Source organism: Acinonyx jubatus, chromosome C2 (genome assembly GCF_027475565.1).
Source record: "Acinonyx jubatus isolate Ajub_Pintada_27869175 chromosome C2, VMU_Ajub_asm_v1.0, whole genome shotgun sequence".
In the NCBI taxonomy this organism is placed as follows: Eukaryota; Metazoa; Chordata; class Mammalia; order Carnivora; family Felidae; genus Acinonyx; species Acinonyx jubatus.
The window spans coordinates 66,610,555-66,631,454 of NC_069384.1; the positions used below are offsets into that span (position 1 = coordinate 66,610,555).

The 20,900-nt window shown below is 40.7% G+C and overlaps 2 protein-coding genes and 1 long non-coding RNA gene across 8 annotated transcripts in view; 1 reads left to right on the forward strand and 2 right to left on the reverse strand.

The window, feature by feature from the left end:
• The window catches only part of ILDR1 (immunoglobulin like domain containing receptor 1), a 290,612-nt gene that overhangs the window by 73,831 nt on the left and 195,881 nt on the right, over positions 1 to 20,900 (reverse strand). The gene's annotated exons all lie outside the window — the stretch shown is intronic.
• The window catches only part of CD86 (CD86 molecule), a 94,690-nt gene that overhangs the window by 53,684 nt on the left and 20,106 nt on the right, over positions 1 to 20,900 (forward strand). For all 4 annotated transcript variants that reach the window (XM_053220931.1, XM_015082292.3, XM_027060983.2 and 1 more), the window contains one exon: positions 10,441 to 10,490. In XM_053220931.1, coding sequence (XP_053076906.1) covers positions 10,445 to 10,490 — 46 coding nt within the window. In that variant the 5' untranslated portion in view covers positions 10,441 to 10,444. The remainder of the gene's footprint in view (positions 1 to 10,440; positions 10,491 to 20,900) is intronic.
• On the reverse strand, positions 2,571 to 7,991 carry LOC128315196 (uncharacterized). Of its 2 annotated transcripts, none has more exons than XR_008297692.1 (2): positions 3,678 to 7,991; positions 2,571 to 3,041 (listed from the first exon to the last, which is right to left on the reverse strand). It is a non-coding gene; the product is annotated as an uncharacterized LOC128315196 (long non-coding RNA). The 2 variants fall into 2 exon arrangements; XR_008297693.1 differs by having other exon boundaries at positions 2,571 to 3,060.

Genomic DNA, 20,900 nt, shown 5'->3' on the forward strand with positions numbered 1-20,900 from the left:
AGTTCCCATGCACTATTCTCCCTCTTTTTAGGAGTATGATTTCTTTCTGAGTTCCATTTCCTATTTAGCTGCATTAACTTGAACTTAACTCTTAATGGCTAAAAACAAAACATTTCTCCCTTCTGGCTAGCATTTGCATTTTAATAGGGGCTTTCAAAAATGCCTAAACCCAAGGAATGAGTAATTTGGGAATTCCAAGCACCAGGGTAGGGCTGGTACACAGAATGGGGAGAGGGGACGTCCCTCAAATTGTGCCCTTGATACATTGGCTTTCTCTCTTTGACCATGGTTCTGGTTCTGAGACAACAGGAAGGGGCCCTCTTAAGGGGCCATGATTGGCATAAATGCCTTTTAGTGAGTTCTGGGTTCTTATTTGTGGTAGGCAGAGCCCTTGACCAGATGTGCACAGACTCACCTGTAAAACTTTGCATGATGCTTACCCACAGGCACCTTTTGGCAAAAAAGGAAAAAATGGTTTCCAAAACCATTAATAATTTGGAAAAGAGATGCTCCTTGACTCAAAAATATCTGATTTGGGGGCATCTGTCTTGTACACAAACTTGCTATAAGGAGACTGGAAAGCTAACCATGCTATATACGTTCCTTCTTCCAGGAGTGAGGGGAATGGACTCTTAATTTTAATACTTTAGTTACCTACAATATCAGGGAATGAATAAAAGCAGCCTTCTTCCCCATATGAATCTACATAGATATTTTTTCTTTGTACCTATTCATCTTTGATGCTGTCCCCCTCATATCTGTGTGGAAACATTGTGCTCCCAAATGAGTATGGGAAAGGACACCTAATCAAATTAAGGCAGTGTTAGGTATGAAAAATCTCCACAAATGGGAGTCCAGGAGGATTTGCTCCAAGAAGAGATTGGAGACCAAGTCAGACATATGATCCAGCGTGAGCTAGAAAGAGACATGTTTGGCATGGGAACTTAGCAAAGCTCAAGATGGGTGACACACATCTATAGCCAGTCATCTATGCCCACCAGACACCAGGAAGTGTTCACGTTTTCGTCAAGGCGTCACTCATGCTCTTCTTTTTCTTGTCCGTATGCTGGTTCAGCCTCTTCATCTGAGGTCTTTGAGAGTTTAATATTGGCTTTCTTGATACCAGCTCTCACCCCTTCCTCAGACCACTGACAGGCTCATTTCCTTTAAACTTTCATTACATAATTTTTCTGCTTCCAGACCATCAATCCCAAACTCTCAATTTTCTATCACATCAAATATAAACTCATCTGACATACCAGACTGCATTAAGCTATCCTACTCTACTTAAAGAAATGAACTTCCCATTATTTGTGCAAGTGAAAAAGTAAAAAAACTCTGTAGCATCCACTGTATTAGTCTACTAAATAAGAGTGATTCCTGACACTCAGTTGAATGAATAAATAAATAAATAAACCAATCAATTAATACCTTATTCTCATCTCCCATACTTAATCCATCACCACATCCTATCAATTATAATCCTAAATATCACTTGAACCTATCCACTGCTACTTCTGCTACTACCACCCTAGACCAAACAACCATCTTCTTCATTTAAATGACTGCAATAGTCAATGGATTGGTCTTCTGGCATCTGTTCTGACTTCCCTACTATCCACTTGCTACACAGTAGCCAAAGTCATCTTTTCAAACTACAAACCTGATTATGTCACTCTTCCACTTTAATTTCTTCAGTGATTCACATTGCACTCAGAATAAACACCAAAATCCTTTGCTGACCCTTAAGATAAGCATGGTCTGGCCTCCACTGACCTCTCCAGGCTTGTCTTCCACCCCTCTAGTCATTTAAGCCACATCAACCTTCCCTCATGTCCTTCTTGCTGTGGTGCCTTTGCACCTGCTGTTCCTTTTGCCTAGAATCCTTCCAAGCTACCCCCTTCACCTATCTGGCACTTTTCAATCTGTTATGTTTACCTAAAAAACTGCCCCTAAACTCGGCAGCTTAAAACAATGAATATTTTACTCTGTCTTACAATGTTGTGGGCCAGAAATTTGGGCAGGGTTTTGAGTGATTTTTCTGTTCCTCATGGCATCAACTGAAGTCACTTGGTGGTTGGTACTAAGTTAGTGAATGGGCTAGTATAGAACTTCCCTGTCCAATTCAGTAGGCACTAGCCACATGTGGCTACTGATCACTTGAAATGTAGTTCATCTAAGTTCTGTAAGTGTAAAACACCTACAAGATTTTGTACAGAAAAAGAATGTAAAATATCCATTAATAATTTTATATTGATTATATGCTGAGATTATAATATTTTAGATATACTGAATTAAAGAAAACATATCATTAAAATTAATTTTTACCTATTTCTCTTTAATTTTTAATTTTTTAAATTTTTTTCTCTTTAATTTTTTAATATGGCTATTGGAAATTTTCAAATTACGTATGTGGTTGCATTAAATTTCTAGTGGATGGTGCTAATGTAGAGCAAGGGTCACCATTTTTTTCTACAAAAGGCCAGATAGAAAATATTTTCAGCTTTGCAGGCCTGACAGTCCACTACTCATCTCTACCACTGTAATGAAAAAACAACCATAGACAATAATTAAACAAATGGGTATAACTGCATTCCAATAAAACTTTATTTATAAAAATAGATGGTGGCCAGATTAGGTCTGCAGGCTATGTTTGCTAACCTCTGATCTAGAGCTTCCAAGAGTTTTTTAAGTTTATTTATTTATCTTGAGAGGTAGAGAGAAAGCATGAGCAGGGGAAGGGCAGAGAGAGTGAGAGAGAGAATCCCAAGCAGGTTCCACACTGTCAGCAAAGAGCCCAATGTGGGACTCAATCTCATGAACTGTGAGATCATGACCTGAGTCAAAATCAAGAGTTGGACACTTAACTGACTGAGCCACCCAGGCACCCCTAGAGAATCCAAGATTTTATTCATATGTCTTGTGGCTTGGCAGAGATGGCTGGAAGGCAGGATTCGGCTGGGACTGTTGACCCAAACATCAATGCATGGACTCTTTGGCATGGTGGTCTTAGGGTAGTGGGACATCTTCCATGATGGAATCTTCCAAGAAAAACAGAAGCTGCAAGGCTTTTTATGAAACATCCTTTCTGCTGTATTCTATTAGAGAAGTCTCTAAGGCCAGCCCAGATTTAAGGAGAGATTAGACTTCACCTCTTCATGGGAGGAGTAACAAAGAATATGTGTCCATCTTTAATCTATCACATCATTCTTCAAATCTCAGTTAAGACTAGTCCTATTATAGGCATTCAAATTACCATGAAACTCTCCTATGTGGCACTTGTCATTGTTAACAAATTTACATCTATCTGTGTGATTCTTTTGCTCCTTCACTAAACTATAACCAACCATGTGAAGAGGTTCCTGGTTTTGTTCATTATTATATTCTAAGCAGCTAGCACAACGCCTGGTTTAATAAATATTTGTTGAATGAATGAATGATATTAGGGCACAACTTTGCAGCCATTAACTGTACTAATAATATTGATCCCACATTTCTCCATATTGCTCTCAAGCATATCACAAGACACCCTGTCAGAGGCCCTGTTAAAATTCAGACACATTCCATTCCCAGCAATCTTATGAATTTGTAGTTCAGAAACTTTATAAAAAAGGAAATAAGCCTACCCTATTCCTCCCAGTACCTCAAAGGTGATAATAGCTGCTCTAAAATTATACCTTCAGATTCTGGTGCTCTGAGACGTAATTCATGCAGCATGTCAAACCAGAGGCAAACCAAGGCCCCAGGCAGCTTGTGATCCTCCTGGACTTCACTCACAATGCCAGTACAGCAAGCTTGGCTTGTCCAGTCACAGGATGAACTGACAGAAGGCAAAGGACCAAGCCCAGAGTACTGGACTGAGTCCGACCTAATCTTCCCTCCATGGAGGCTGCAGCATCATCTCCTGCTTTGCTTAGAGCAAGGACTCTTGTATGTGCCAGGAGGAGATAAGCATTGCCACCTTCCACACTGATCCTAGAACTTAAATTGTAGTTATATGTGTACACCCTATCATTTTTTTTAGTACTGAGTGAGGGACCAAGACCCACACATCTTTACATCCCCCACAACCTGTAGAACAAGCCTGTCACTGAGTAAATTCAATAAATGTTTACATGAGAGAAGGTCTCAATGATCAAACAATTTTCCTTAGACACCAGCAAACTTAGCATTTTTCCTGATACCCTGATCATGGCTAATACTCTAGATAAAGTTGTGAAACAGGAAACAGTTTTCTTTGTTGACACCAGCTTGTACCTTGAATTCTTCTCTCACTTCCTGTGACATCATATCTGCACTCCCCAGTCTCACCCTCTAGCTAACCACCATCACCCCACCTCCCTTCATACAGCCTCTTGCCTGAAATAGATCCCACATGCTCCTTCAGATCTGAGACACCAAAGATACCTTCTTTATCCCCTCCTCTTTCTGCCCAAATACCTGAATTTCCCCCAGAGTTCTTCTAGGTGAGACTTGCTGAAACACAGTAACCTGTGCCTGCAGCTAAATCCACACTAGAACGCTGATAACCTGTTCAGGGCTGGAGTGGAGAGGAACGTTCTCTGCCTGGCACGGAAAGGGTGTTCAAGTAATATTTGTGGAATGAATAGAAGCTCGGACAGAAACTCTTCTGATAGGAAGGGCCTTTTGGCTCCTCCCACCCCCATCACAGCACCTGCCTCTCCCGTAATGTACACTCCGATCCCAGGAGCCACCTTCACACTTGGCCTTTGGGATGTGCTGCTCCCCTGCTACCTTAAGAGTGGGTAGAATCATAATCCTTTCTCCTTGCTCCCACAGCACAGCTGAAACTGGTTGGAACTTTTAAAGGAACTCTATCAGTGTTAAAAAGAACACAATGATACTGTGTGGGTTTAAACCTCAACTCTGTCATTTACTACCGGGTGGCTAGGGCAAGTTCCTTAACCTCTCAGCAGCTCCGTTTCTTCATCTGTAACTTGGGGGCAGATAATCACACTTGGCTGTGAGGAATAAAAGTGTAAATAGTCATTCAGCTGACTCTCACTCATGGTCTATGATGAGCCAGGCATATACAGTAAGGGAAAGTGGGGTGCTAAGGTAGGTGCTCTGCTTTGGTTTCTACGATGGGCCTCCAGCTACATGAGGCAAAAACCTACTATTAGATTTTTGGTCAGTTCACCTACCTACAGACCTTATTCTGCTCACCACTGACAGAAATCTCTTCTCAGAGAATCCCCCCGTAAATTCTTAGGTTCTTTCCTCTCCCATTCCCCTTTTTGCTTGCTCCCTTCAAAAGCAAGAGTATCTACTTCTCAGGCCCTCTGGAGAAAGCAATGACTTGTGGTTGTGGTTGAGAGTTTATTCCTGAGGGAACAGTGACGTTTCTGCTCTTCTTCAGAGCTGAAAACATTGAAGAAACTGGCTTCCCAACCCAAGCCTGCATCCTCACACATATGCCATGTCTAGAGTTGAGAGAAATTCTTCACATGGGGTATAGAGGATCATGTCAATCTCAAGTATTTTAGCACCATATTTTACAAGGGTCTCTGACAAACAAAATGTCCAAAGTATTGTCCAGGACAGTGTGCAATCTTCAAATTAACGTTAGTAAAGTTTACTAAAAAGACTCACTGCTGGGCCAGGATTTTGAGGAGGGATGTAATCTCTGCCCCCAAATTCTTAAAGGGCTTTCGCAGAAGTGTATTAAGGTTTCTCTGCATAGCTCCAGAGAGTGACACCAGTATCAATGAGAGGAAGTTAAGGAGAGGCAGTTTTCGCTCAGGGGAAGAGAGAATTTCCAAATAGAGAAGTTAAAATGGTATTGATTTCCTTGTCATATGCAGTGTTTCTCCCCAATATATGAATTACAGGGACCATCTGTCCAAGATTTCTTGGGCCATACTGATTCATGTAATAATTTGAATTAAAGGCGATTTGTTAAATTTATAGTGAAATATAATTTGATTTTGTGTCCCTGTTCAACACATCACCTCAAGGAAAAACAAATCTTTGGCTAGGTCAAACATGCTGCTTTTTGGATTGCAAACAATGGGAGATTCCTATAGTAGATCGTAGTTCAGACTCAAAGGATTCCCAGTCCTCAGTTTCTATGACAAATAGGATGCTGGTGGTGATTTAGTATGAGGAAGTGCACAGGAATCAAACAGAGAACTCTCTAGCCTCTACCATTGAGTGGTGTCAGCTCTGGCCCAACAGATAATGCCCAAGCTCTGTAACCTATTGAAATCATTGGAAGGAAGAGACAGATTAATTGGGAGCAAGTGTGAGATTCACATACTGAACACATACTGTGTGCTTCAGCAACTGAACACATTTGCAACTCAGTGTCATAAAGCTCTACTTTTCTAAGTAGTTACCAATTCACACTAATTTTTTAAATATTGAAGAGCTCCTACAAATTAAGAAAAACTTGTAAAAAGCCCAAAGATTCAAAAGTATGTAGAAGAAATGTATGGACAGTACATGGAACAAGAAATGTTATCTCTTATACATTTGAAAAGATATTCAAACTCATAATAAAAGAAATTCATTCTAAAATTACAGTGAGGGGCGCCTGGGTGGCTCAGTTGGTTGAGCGTCCGACTTCGGCTCAGGTCATGGTCTCACGGTTTGTGGGTTCAAGTCCCACATCAGGCTCTGTGCTGATAGCTCAGAGCCTGGAGTCTGCTTCGGATTCTGTGTCTCCTCTCTCTGCCCCTGCCCCACTTGTGCTCTGTATCTCTCTGTCTCTCAAAAACAAATAAATGTAAAAAAAAATTTGTTTTAATTACAGTGAGAGGAGTGCTTGGGTGGCTCAGTCAGTTAAGTGTCCAACTCTTGGTTTTGGCTCAGGTCATGATCTCATGGTCTCATGAGTTTGAGCCCTGCATTGGACTCCATGCCAACAGTGTGGAGTCTGCTTGGGATTCTCTCTCTCCCTCTCTCTCTGCTTCTCCCCCACGTGCACTACTGTCTCTGTCTCTCTCAAAATAAATAAATAAACAAAAAAATTTTAATAAAAATTAAAAAAATAAAATTACAATAAGAACCACCTCACATCCATTAGGATGAATACCATAGGGAAAGAAAATAACAGATGTTGACAAACATGTGGAGAAATTGCAACTCTTGTGCACTATTGATGGGAATGTAAAAGTATGCAGCTGCTGTGGAAAACAGTATGCCAGTTCCTCAAAAATTAAAAATAGAATTACCATATGACCAGTAATTCTACTTCTGACTATACACCTAAAAGATATGAAAGCAGGGCTGCAAAGAGATATTTGTACATCCATGTTCATAGCATTTTCACAACAGCCAAAAGGTGGAAACAACTTAAATATCCATCAACAGATGAATGGATAAACAAAATGTGGCATATACACACAGTGGGATATTATTAAGCCTTAAAAATGAAGGAATTTCTGATATAATCAACATGGATGAACCTTGATTAAATTATGCTAAGTGACATAAGCCAGTCACAAAAAGACAAATACTGTATGATTCCACTTATATGAGGTACCTGGAGTAGTTAAATTCATGAAAACAGAAGGTGGAATGGTGGTTTCCAGGGCCTGGGTGGAGGAGAGAATAGAGAGCTAGTGTTTAGCAAGTAATGAGTTTCTGTTTTGCAAGATGAAAAGAGTTCTGGAGATGGATGGTGATGATGGTTGCACAATAATGTAATTGTACTTAAAACCACTGTACACTCAAAAATGAGTAAGATGTGCTCTCTCTTTTTCTCAAAAAAAGAGCGGGGGTGGGTGGCGCATGGGTGGCTCAGTCACTTAAGCCTCCAACTCTTGATTTCAGCTCAGGTCATGATCTCACAGTCATGAGATTGAGCCCCACAACATGCTGGGCATGGAGGCTGCTGAAGATTCTCTCTCTCCCTCTCCCTCTGTCCCTCCCCCATTTGCATGTGTGTGCTGTCAAAAAAAAATGGGTAAAATGGTAAATTTTAGGTTATGTGTATTTTACCAGAGTGAAAAATAATTAAAAAAATTTTTAATTATTATGTTTATTTATTTTGAGAGAGAGAGAGAGTGACAGTGTGAGTGGGGGAAGGGTAGAGAGAGGGGAGACAGAGTCCGAAGCAGGCTACAGGCTCTGAGCTATCAACACAGAGCTTGTTGCAGGGCTCGAACTCACGGTGAGATCATGACCTGAACTGAAGTTGGACACCTAACTGACTGAGCCACCCAGGCACCCCAAAAAATAATTTTTAAAAATTACAATGAGGGGCCACCTGGGTGGCTCAGTTGGTTAAGTGTCCCACTTTGACTCAGGTCATGATCTCTCGGTTTGTGGGTTTGAGCCCCACATAAAGCTCTATTCTCACAGCTTGGAGCCTGGAGCCTGCTTCAGATTCTGTGTCTCCCTCTCTCCGTGCCCCTCCCCTGCTCAAACTCTCTCTCTCCCTCAAAAATAAATAAACTTTAAAAATTTTTTTAAATAATAGAAATGAAAATTACAATGAGGTGTCATCTTAACTTTCCTTATTAGTAAAGATGACAAATTAGAAAACATGTTATGTTGGCAAAAGCTATGTGAAAAGAAGCATGCTCATAGGGGACATAAACATATAATCTTAGGGGAAAACAATTTTTCAATGTTTCAAATATTAAAATTGCAATTAAATTTGACCCTTTGGTCAAGCCATTCTACCTCTAGGAAGATAGCTTACTCCCACAGTGATTTTGCATATGATCAAGGTTTTTCATTGCAGCAAAATACATCTATTGATAGAGGCTGGTAAAATAAATTATTATCACTCAATAGAATACAACAGAATATGCAACTGTTAGAATGAAGATACCCAGTACATGCTGATACAGAACAACCTCTAAGCTAGTGGCAAGTGTGCAAAATTGTGTATAAAATACTACCACTAGTGTTTAAAAATGAAATGAAAAAAGAATATGGGTCTATGTTTTCATTCTGCTTTACTTAAAATAACTGCAAGTCTAGGCAAGAAACTTAACAGATAGCAGTGGTCACTCCAGTTATGTCTGTGGAGGAAAACTAGATAGCTAGGGGACAGATTGGGAGAGAGACTTGCTTTCCACTATCACCTTTAACTTTTAAATTTAGTTCCATGTGCAGGTATAATCTATTCAAAGATTTTTAACTAAAAAAAAGAGGTTATAGTCTAGAAGGGAAGAAACATAACACACTTATAGCCCAAAGTTCTATGCTGAGTGCTATGGGAGCAGAGAGAAAGGGTATCTAGCATAGCCCAAATGGATCAGAGATGGCTCCTCAACAGACACCCCTAAGGAAGACATTTCTTCTATTGGATAAGAAATAGTTGTGCATCTTCTCCTGGGCATTGGTTTGTTGTATCTTAATTAGATCTGTAGATTAATTCACCAATTAGGTTTTCATTTTCACTTTGGTAAAAAGCTATAGGCCAAACTTATGACCTGAACCATGCAGGATGAGCAGATTTCTATGGTAAACATTTAGCATTGGGCTTGTACAAGGCTCCATTTTTTATTCTTGCATTTGTTTTGCTTTTCAACTGTTTCTAATTTTGGTCATTCTCCCCTATTCTATGCTTCCCTGTAAGCCATTCTACAGCCTTTTTTGTCTAAGTTGGGGTAAATGGGTGAGTAAAGAAAGAGGGAGGGTGGAGAGGAAGAAAGAGATGAGAGTATAAAGCAATGCCTATTGTTTTCTTTGGCTCCATCATGTTCTCAAAGAGGGGTCCTTAGACCAGCAGCAGCAGCATCACCTCTGAGTTCGTTAGACATGGGTTTCACCCTGCCTACTAATTCAGAATCTCTATGGACAAGGCCCAAATAACTACTTTAACATGGTCTGCTAGATGATTTTTATGCACATTAAAGTTTGAGAATCACAGGGAAACCAAAGGCAAGTTGATTGCTAAACATACTCTTTATTTGTCCCATCAAACCCATTGTATTGGTCAAGATAAGTAATGCTAATTACTCCAATAAATAATCCCCAAAATTTCATTAGCTTAACACAATAAAAGTTTATGTTTTGCTCATGCTACAGTCCAATATTGATCACTTTAGGGTGGAAAGAGCTGTTTCATTAATTTGTTCACTAAACCAGTTCCTTTCATAGTGAGGCTTTGCCATCCTCTGGGGCCTTGGATTCTTCCTCTGGATTCTTTGCATCTAAGAAGACAGGAGAGGGAACAAAGAGAGAGGAAGCTTTGTTGGCAGGTCTGGAAGCAACACCAGTCTTTTCTGCCTACTATTCCCCTGGCTAGAACCCCAATCACGTGGCCCACCTAATTGCAGGGGAGGCTGGGGTGTAGGGCATATCTGTGGAGCCAGGAGGAAAAGGAAATAGCTTTGGTGAATACATAGCATGGTCTCTGCCACATCCATGGGCCTAAGTGAATCTCAAACTCCACATGTCATGTTTTGATTTTCAGTGTCATTTTCTAATCAAATTTTATCTTTTCTTTTTTAACTCTAGCACTATGGGACTGAGTCACACTCTCCTTGTGATGGCCCTCCTGCTCTCTGGTAAGAACCTTTGACTTTGTAAAGTCCTAGAATCCTTCTACTGTCTCCCAATGAGTTGACCATTTTGAGCCCAGGCCTGAGACTTGATGGATTTTACTTAATTTCTATACAGTGCTGCACAATACCACATTAAACAACAACAACAACAACAACAACAAAAACACTTTTCTGCAGAAGAAGGAAGCATCATGATTAAGAACAGGTATCTCAACCAATGGCAGGTGTAGCCTGGGATGGAGCTCCACCCCTCTGCACATCCTCCTCCTTTGCCATCTTATACCCATGGTACTAGATACACAAAGTAAGGTACACTGGCCTGTCCAGAAGCACCCAGGGAGCTATGGGAAGGCCCCTGCTCTGACACCACTGAGGCTTAACTCTTTTGCTCCACACATACTTCCTTCTGGTCTTCTCTGTCCCCATTCCTGGCATTCTCTGGCTTTTAGAAAATAGCTGATGGGCTTCTGAAAGCCTTCCATTAGGGACCACTGGTTTCCATGTTCCCTACCTTCCCTTTCCTCCTCCACTGCCTTCCCTACCAGCCCATGCCCATAGATCATAGTTGCCACTGTTTACTGGAAAGATCAAGAAGCCCAGCCCTGCTACCTACCTCAGTGACGTTCAGCTTGTTGCATCTGTGGATTCACCATGAAGTGAATGAAGCTGAGCTTCAGGGATTCTCACACTTTCCAAAGTCCCCTCTGAGCCTCCATAAGGGGCCCTAGTAGTGTGATCATGAGTCTCCTGCTTTGGTAAAATTTTCATCAATATGATATTTTAACCACAATAGTTAAGACCACTGTCTTTTTCCACTGCAGCTTTCCTCTCCATCACATTCTCCTTCTGTTGGGTGCCACTGTAGTGGCCACGGGCATTTTGTATTTGAATTCTATATTCTTTCTCTTAAAGAGAACTCCCCCGTCCCTCCCCACCCCCAACAAAGATGTTTTAGAAGACTCAGGCCTCACAAAACTCAGATCTTCCCTGTTTGCTGCTCCTCTCTGAGTTTCAGTTTCTTCATCTATAAACTGGGATTGATCGAGGTTCCTGCCGCACACCCTGTGACTGGGTGCCTTTAGTTTCTCCTCTCCCGCCCCTTCCTGCTGCTCATTTTCCACACTGTCAGCACCAAGAGAGAAACCATCCCAGTTCTGATGTGGGGCAGGAAGGGAGGGTGAGCTGAGCCCAAGCGTGGCCATAGCAGGAGGCAGGCTGCCCCTCAGTAACCAGCATGCTGGTGAGTTCACCTCCTCCAGAGGGCTGCACACCAGGCCCATGGCCATTGGCCTCATGCCTGCTGTCTGTGATGAGGAGTCAAGGTTCTAGGGAGAGATGCTCCCTCAGATTGATGCTAGCTGGGACAGGCCTTTTGTGATTTCTGTTTTCTACTTAGCACCTTGGAGCTTGTTGAGTCCATGAGTATGAGGTCTATAGATGTGCTAACTGACCACTTCACTGGTTTAGGCCAGAACAGAAGCTTCTACGATCCAGGGCCAATAACCTGCTAACTTTAGCTCTTGGGGAGGCATAAGGTATATGTGAGCAAGAGTAAGAGAGAAAGGGGCTAAGACAAGTCTCTGGAGAACATTATCCAGCAGGAAGCCCTTCCCATTCTACTTCCTATTTTATTTACTTGACGAATACTTAGATGTAGCACTTACTTTGTGCCAGGTACTGTTATAAGCATTTTATAAATAATAACTCATTTGAACATCACAATAATTTGCTGCTTTAGGTCTTATTTTGATTCACCATTTTATAGATGTAGAAAAGAGCCCAGAGAGGTTAAGTAATTTGTCTAAGACCAACATAGGTATAAGTGGCAGAGCTTAGATTCATACCCCACAGTGTAGATTTAGCATCTATTCACTTAACCTTGACATTATGCTTCCTCTCCTAACTGTTGCTCATGAACTGTTCATAAGTGGTAGGATTTGTTCCTTGAAGATACAAACAACTTTGTTGGGTAAGGTCACTTATGTCTCAGCCAAGGTCACAAGATCCCCACCAGCACGTCCTCCACCTTCCCTATAGCCAACACCTCAGCTGTCTCTAATGCTTGGGCCCCCCGCCCTTCTCATTATAGTGGCCAGCCCAGCTCTTATGACGTGGGGGAAAAATGAAGAAAAATGGCTTAGAAACAAATTTTTAGAAAAATCTGAACTGAGATACCATTTTCCCCTAAACTTTCTGATTCTGCACACTGAAAGTGAGAGTAAAGCTGAGAAACCCTATCAAAACTGAGTCCAGATGTCACTTTTGCCCTTGTTTTAACTTTGAAACTGCCTGGACACTTCTTAACCTCAGAAAAGAGAATTACCAGTATTGAAACCTTAAAAATAACCCCCCAAATGGTAACTGCTTAAGTTTTATGGCATTAAAAGTATAAAAAAAAATAAAAAATAAAAGTATAAGCTATATATTCGGCAATAAAAATTGCAATATTGGGATAGGAAAATGGTGATACCGGATTAGAATTAGAATGTAGCATTGTCAATGCTTCACATGCTATTAAAAACAACAAAAAGAAGAACAACAACAAAACAGATATCATTCTTTTTTAAAGAAGGGGAAGAATCAACTGAATTTTATCTGTCTTTCTTCTCAGGACACATCTCTGCTTACTGAGTTGGTGAGCATTGACCCGGCCATAGGCAGGGATCCAAGGGAAGAAAGGAGATGCAGTTGGCCCAGTTAATCTGCAGCAAAAATGCAGGGTTGAATGATTTATTTGATGGCAGAGATAAAGCAGTGCAGCAAAATAATTTTGTTTTTCCTCTCCCCCATATCTTTTGTGTCTTCCCCTAGTTGTGGAAATTAGACATTATAGTGGCCACCTCTGTCCTTCAGATGAAAACTGGATGAGAGTTTAAGACTGAAAAGGGAAGGAGGGCCTTGCAGAATTAGGTTACAGTTTGTGCTTTGTATTTATAAAGCTAAGGGAATTTCTAGGTGCCACTTGGAGAGACACATTTAACTGTCAAGTTCTGTTTGCTGCTGTCCCAGCGCCTCTGTAACTCTTTAAAGCTGGAGCCAGAGTGGTATTTGGAAAATCAGTAGCTCACACATCAGAAGGAAATTTCTTTCTTGTTTGACTTTTGTTGATGGCTCTCTTATTGTCTGGTAGTGCTTCCCATTTCTTTTGATCAATACCTCTGGCTCAATGAATGTACCCGGAGTATAACTGAAAGTCTTTTTTCACTTTAAAATTTACATAAAATTGGGTCAAACCCTTATTCCACATCTTATGGAAAGGTCCACTGTTTTCCCCCAGATTTTTGCAGGTTCCCAGCGGATGGTTGCATGGAGATTATGTTTATATATGTGGTTACTTTCACTCCTATTTCCTGCTACTGTTGATAGTGGTCACTAAAATCACTACCTAGAGGTGAGCAGATACTTCAGACTTAATTGCAAAATTCCCAAAGAATTGTCATGAAGCCTAATAGTTGTCCTATTGGGGTCATTTCATGTTAAGCTACTGTTTCAGGGTCTTTTGAAATACATTCATGCAACCCAGTAGGTAGTATCTTATCCCAAAAGTAATTCATCATTTTAGTAGAGTGTTTAGTAAGTTCCAAAGAGTATGGGCTGGGGGGCGCCTGGGTGGCTCAGTTCATTGGTCTTCCAACTCTTGATTTCAGCTCAGGTCATGATCCCAGGGTCATGGAATCAAGCCTCATATTGGGCTCTGAGCTCAGTGTGGGTCCTGCTTAGGATTCTCTCTCTCTCCCTCTCTCTTTCTCTCTCTCTCTCTTGCTCTCTCTCTCTCTCTCCTCTCCTTCTGCCTCTCTCCCCCACTCACTCTCTCTCTCTTTAAAGTGAAAAAAGGGGCACCTGGGTGGCTCAGTTGGTTAAGTGTCCAACTTCAGCTCAGGTCATGATCTCACAGCTTGTGGGTTTGAGCCCCGTGTTGGGCTCTGTGCTAACACCTCAGAGCCTGGAGCCTGCTTCAGATTCTGTGTCTCCCTCTCTCTCTGCCCCTCCCCTGCTCACACTCTGTGAAAAATAAAGAGTATGGGCTGTCAGCCATGATAATTTAGTGGGAGATGGTCACTGAATAGGATAAGTGTAGGGTTGTTTAGAAGCAAGAATAAAACTGGGAAAAGAGAATTTCTCTAGGTGTGGATTTATTTTCATTTATCTTGCTTGGTACTTACAATGCACTTTTGATCTGAGGACCCATGTGCTCAATTTGAATAGGGAACACAGAGGCTTCAATGGTAGACAGACTCCTTCAGAAAGGAGTTAAAAGTTTGAGATATTATGGCTTATTTTTACTTTGTGAGAGATCTTAATACCATTTTCAGAATATGTGACTCTGAATTTTGGCCCCCATGGGACTGTTGTAAGTTATGGAAACAAAAACAAACACTTAGTAGCCCTTACTATATAAGCAACATTTTACTTCTAGAGCCAATCTATTCAACAGAAGTGACCCCCTCTTATATTGTCAGGCCATAGGGCCAAGTTCCAGGGCCATAGTTTCAAAGGTATAAAAACACTTTTAACACCCTCTAAGAATATTTACCCATTCTTGGTTTCATTTTCACTTTCTTTAATTCCTTCTTCTTATATATGTGTCTATTAAAAAGCATTCAACTCCTTTCCCCATTTAAAAATCACTTTTCTGGTATTTACTATAAAGCAACAGATGAGACAGTAAAAACAGTTACATACAGTTATGATCACAATATATATAAGAATCTCTCACATTTACTCAATATTGTTTCATACATACTTTCTAAAGTTTCTAAATTATTTTCATTTTCATAATTTTTGAAATTGCATTAATCCATTGAATTGGAGTTAAAATTTAGTGTGTGTGTGTGTGTGTGTGTGTGTGTGTGTGTGTGTTACTCATTTAGAAGTTATGACCTCACTGTCTTCTTTGGTTGCTAAGGACATTTCAATCTAATTGTCATTTAGGTTTTCTTTCTTCAGTTTTTAAAGAATGAGTTTATAAGTTTGAAAAAATATTTTATGTTTTAAGTTTAGCAGTTTAACCACAACATTTCTAGGTGTGAACTTATTTTCATTTATCTTACTTGATACTTAGAATGTATTTTAAATCGGAGGACCCAAGTTCTTCTCAACTTGAATATTCACAATCTTTATCTCTTCAACTATTGTTTACGTACCATTCCTCCATTCTCTCTTCTTTGAGAAACTCTAGAGCTTCTCACACTAACTGTTGATGATTCAATCTGTTCTTCCACATTTTTACTTCTTTCTCTTTCTGTACAGCATGCTAACCAAGGGTCAGGTAGATCAGCACAGCCAGGAGGTCTTCTCATTGTTGAGGGAGCCCAGAACAAAAGGCTCCAACAGTGTTTTGGACCCTGAGGTTGGAGTGGGGAAGAAAGATGAAGGGAAGTTCTTGGGTTGGACATACTGAGTCAGCATGAATAAAAGTGTCTTCAAGGCTCTTCCTCTTCCCCAACATTAGGAGACCTCAGGAAAGGCTTCTGAAGGCCTCTGCTCAAGAACTCAAAGGAATCTAGGAATGAAGGTGTCCAGGCTATTAATGTAAATTTTTGAATGAGCATGACTGGCCACAGATCTTGAGTTTTGACTACAGTTCCTATCAGAGATTGCTGTGCATGGGCTGTGCACTAAGTCTGGTGTGGGAAGGACAGTTCTTCCCCATGAAGCCTTCTAGGTAAAATCTTTGTAATTCTTTAGGATGAGGACTTAAAAAAATCACACATAGGTTTTTAAACTAGGAGATGGATTCCTCAGAAAAGACAGACAATAACCAACATACCACATCATGTCAGGGCATGATAACTACTCTGATAAAAAATAAGTCAGTATAAGGAATAGGGAGTGGCAAGGATGCTATCTTCAATAGAACGGTCAGAGAAATCTCCCTAGGTGGTAGCATTTTATGGGAGACTTAATGAAGTGAAGAAATAACTATGAGACTGTATGGAGGAAGAGCCTTCTAGGCAGAGGGATCAATACGAGAAAAGGCCTTGAGATAGAGTGTGCCTGCCTTTGGAGGAATAGCAAGGGAGCCAGTGTGGCTAGAGCTGAGTAAGTGAGAGAAAGAGGTTTGAAAGGTACCAAGGGCCAGATTATATGAGACCTTATAGACCATGGGATGGATTTTGGATTTAGTTCTCAGGGTGATGTGAAAGGATATGGATTTAATTTTCAGTGTTGTAGGAAGTCATCAGAGACTTCTGAACAGAAGAATTATATTATCTGAGATACACTTTTTTTTTAATTTTTTTAACGTTTATTTATTCTTGAGACAGAGAGAGACAGAGCATGAACAGGGGAGGGACAGAGAAAGAGGGAGACACAGAATCTGAAACAGGCTCCAGGCTCTGAGCTGTCAGCACAGAGCCTGACGCGGGGCTCGAACTCATGGTCCGTGAGATCATGACCTGAGCCGAAGTCGGACGCTTAACCGACCAAGCCACCCAGGCGCCCCTGAGACACACTTTTAAAGGATTATTTGGGCTTAAATAACTAGATGTGGGGGCAAGGATGAAAGCGGGGAGATCAATTAGGAGGCAATTGCAATTATCCCAGTGGAGATGGAATGGAGGCTTGGCCTAGGGGAGTATCTGCAAACTCAGTGAGTAATGTTCCAATTCAAAATCTATCTCAGTGAGGCAGAAGAATTGATGGAGTGGTGGTAGTAGAAGGAATGAAGTGAAAAGACAGGAAGTGGTGATAATAAGGTGAGGTGCTTGATATTGAGAGCTTTTAGGAGATATACAGGTAGAATTTTGGTCTGGGGTCTGGTCCAGGGAGGAGATGGCTGGGGTTGCGTGAACAACAACACCATTGGACAGAAAGAGGACAAGAAAGTGGGAGGCCTGACACTGTGTTCATGAAGCTGAAATCACCTAGACAGGGGCAGTGAAGGAGAAGATAGGAGAAGATAACTATAGCAAGCCGGATGCTCAGATCTTCAGTGAAAAAGGGGCACTTAGGAAGAAGACAGGTAACAGCAGCCATGAGGGGTCATGGATGGTATATTCTGATGGCTTGTACTTCAAAGGAGCTGGGGTTTTTTAATGTATGATGATGTGTTTTCCATTGTACGTTATACAATGCTTCATATATTTTAATAGATAATATTTTATAAAACATATAACATATTTTTATAACTTTATAAAACATATAGATATTATGTTATATATATATATATGTATATATATGGTATATAGGAACCATTCAATGAGGTAGAGGACAAGAACATTTACAGGGGAGGAAGAGAGTATCTGTTGCTATATAAATAGCAGTATTCAGCAGGTAGTTGCATATGGATATCTGGAACTCTAGTAAAAGTGACTGGCTGAAGAAAAGCATCTATGAATTATTAGCTTATACTTGACAGGGCAATAGAGAAGAAAAGAATCCAGGGGGGTAGAGAAGAAAAAACATAGAGAGTAGAGAGTAAGGAGAAGATCAAGAACAGGCACTTGAGATAATCAGCATTTAAAGAGTGATCATAGAAAACTGACCAGGAGGTCAGAGAATGGGAAAGATGAGAGTTTCCAGAAGGAGATATGGTCAACACAGTGACATTCAACAGTGTGGTCATATAACATGAGGTCTGAAAGAGCTCTGAATTTGGCATTGGTGGGAAATCACTGACAACCTCTGTGAGGGAAGTTTTGGCAGAGAGGTGGGGGACAGAGCCTGGGGGTGGAGTCAGCAATTGCTGCTTACTCTTTCAGAGAGTTTGACTATAAGAGAAAAAGAAACTAAAAGCAGTAGCGAAGGAAACTGCTGAAGTAACTGCTATGAGGGAGAGTAAGTAGGGTAATCAGCCCAGAGAACAAATTAAGTGAGACGGGAGACTACAGATTTGTAATGTCATCAGTCTGAATAATTGAGTAATTTCCCTGGTACTGCTTAATTATTTAGTTGTAAGAACAGGTATGTAGATCAAAAATTAAATGTTCTTAGGATGAATTCTGTACAGCGGGGCAAGTTTATTGGCAAAAGAATGATTGGAAAGATATACTATCATCTAATATGATAGCCGCTAGCCATATACGGCTATTTATATTTAAATTAATTAAAATTAGGGACACCTGGGTGGCTCAGTCAGCTAAGCATCCGACTCTTGATTTTGGGTCAGATCATGATCCCAGTGTCATGGGATCAAGCCCCACGTCAGGCTCTGCACTGCGTAGTAGGAGACTGCTTGAGATTCTCTCTCTCTCCCTCCACCTCTCTCCCCTGCTCCACATGAGCTCCTCTTTCTCTCTAAAATAATAATTAAAAATACTAAATTAGTTAAAATTAAATAAGATTAAAAATTCATTTTCTCAGTCACACTAGCTACATATCAAGTGCTCAATGGCTATAGTGGCTGGTGACTGTCACGTTGGTCAGCACAAATATAGAACATTTCTATCATTGTAGAGAGGTCTTTGGTAAGCACCACACTACAGGGTCTAAACTGGATAGAGCTGAGGTCTTGATGAAGTCAGAGAACAAACTTAGGTGGAGTAGTCAGGAGCAAATGTTGGAGGAAGATATATTGTGGACAGAGATAATTACATTGAGGTTTAGGATTCTAGGAGCAGAGATGTTCTTGGTGAAAAGGTTCAGGGTTATGTCATGGGAGAGGTGCTGCTGAAATAGCCTGTGGATGAAGATCTTTGAAGTGGAAAAGACCAAAGAAACTTGAAGCAAGGTTGTTGGTGAACTTATCCATACTGAAATCATTCAAATTGATAGTAATAACTGGTTGGAAAGAAGGATCTTGCATCTACTGCCAAAATCCTCAGTGAGCAAAGAAGTAATGACAAGTGATTAGTAGTAACAGCAGTGAGAGAGGTGAACACCTCAAAAGGGGAAGGGTGTTCCTCAAGGTCCTCTCGAAGTGTGCTAAAACAAGCAGTAGCTGGGGACAAAGGGTGGCCTTCAGGTAGGCCAGATTCCAATGAAAGCACAACCTTGGGGGAAATATTTGATGAAGAGATTGAAGATGTAGAGGAGTTTATTACAATGGAATGAGATTTCCAGGGGGCTTGGTAAAGCTTTGGAGGAAGTTTAGTAAAAGAAGAAAAATTTATGAGTATAAATAAGTATAGTAACATGAGAAGAAGATGGACCTTAAATGTATAAGACATGCATTTGGGGTTGTGGCCTGGAAAGACTAAAGTCCCAGGTGTGGTCGGAGACCTCACAAGGTCATAACACTACAGTTTTGTGTAACTTTTAAACATTATATTGTTAAGAAAGTCCTCAAGTATCCTTTGAAACAAACTTCTCTACTTGATCAGGGAGGTGTCTAGATGGATTCTTGTGTGCCTAGCTCCTGACATCATCATAGCAATTAGTGATAACTAGACCCAGACCTTTTCTGTTACCTAGATGCTGGTCAAGGGAGAGAATCTCAATGCTTAACCACCAGTGGAGTCTCAATGAGTCCAGTAACTGGGTGACCTAAGGTGTGGAGTCATAACAGGGGAGGCCTAAAGCCACTTAGGAAAAATAGACCTTGAGCTAAATGTTCCCCACATTGTCAGAGAGGGAATTAGCTGTGTAGCTCTGAGTGATGTCATGTAAGCCAGTGGTTGGTGAGGAACTTGGAATGTAAATTGTGAAATACTTTCAGTTCCACTCAAGATGGGCCTCAGAGTGATTTTTACCCTAGAGTGAGGGGAAAGGGAGGAGGGACAAATAGGAATAAATTGTTCCTATCACTATCTTCTTTGTTCTACTCCGAAGACAGAGGTAGAGATCCTCTCTTGCAGCTTCTCAAACTGAGCTGTTGTTAAAATGAAGATTCTGACTCAGTAGGTCTGGTGGTGGGGGTGGGGCAGAGATTTCACATTTCTGTCCAGTCCCCTAGTGATGCCCATGCCTTTCACTTTTGATTGGTAGTTGAGGATTGGGGCAGTCAGATGGGTGGAAGGAAAAGCCCTTATAATCTTTGGGAGGAGGGGTGTGGGACCTGAGTCAGAGAATTTAGACTGATCTGTGAGTGGAAAGAGTGAGTAGGAAGGAGAGAGAGGTTCTGCAGAGAAACAGTCATAGACAAAGAAGACAAAAAGAAGAAGCCAAAGTTGAAGTCATTTCCAAGCCCAGAAGACACAGTTGACCACTAAGCAATAATTTAATGTTGACCATTAACTGGTAGAATTTTCAACTACGAGTTTGGTTTCGCCTTTACGTCATCTGCCATATATATATATATACGTATATATATATATATATATATATATATATACGTATATATATATACGTATATATATATATATATATATATATAGTAAATTAGCGATAAAACCAGAATGAGTTTCCCCGGAGATATAGCTACTAGAAGCTTTTACAGCAGGTGGCACTCTTACATTATCATTCAGAGTTTAGCAAAGAAGTAGCAGGAGCCCTAGGATTGCCTTGTAAGGCAATTGCTGTAAATTGTAAGTA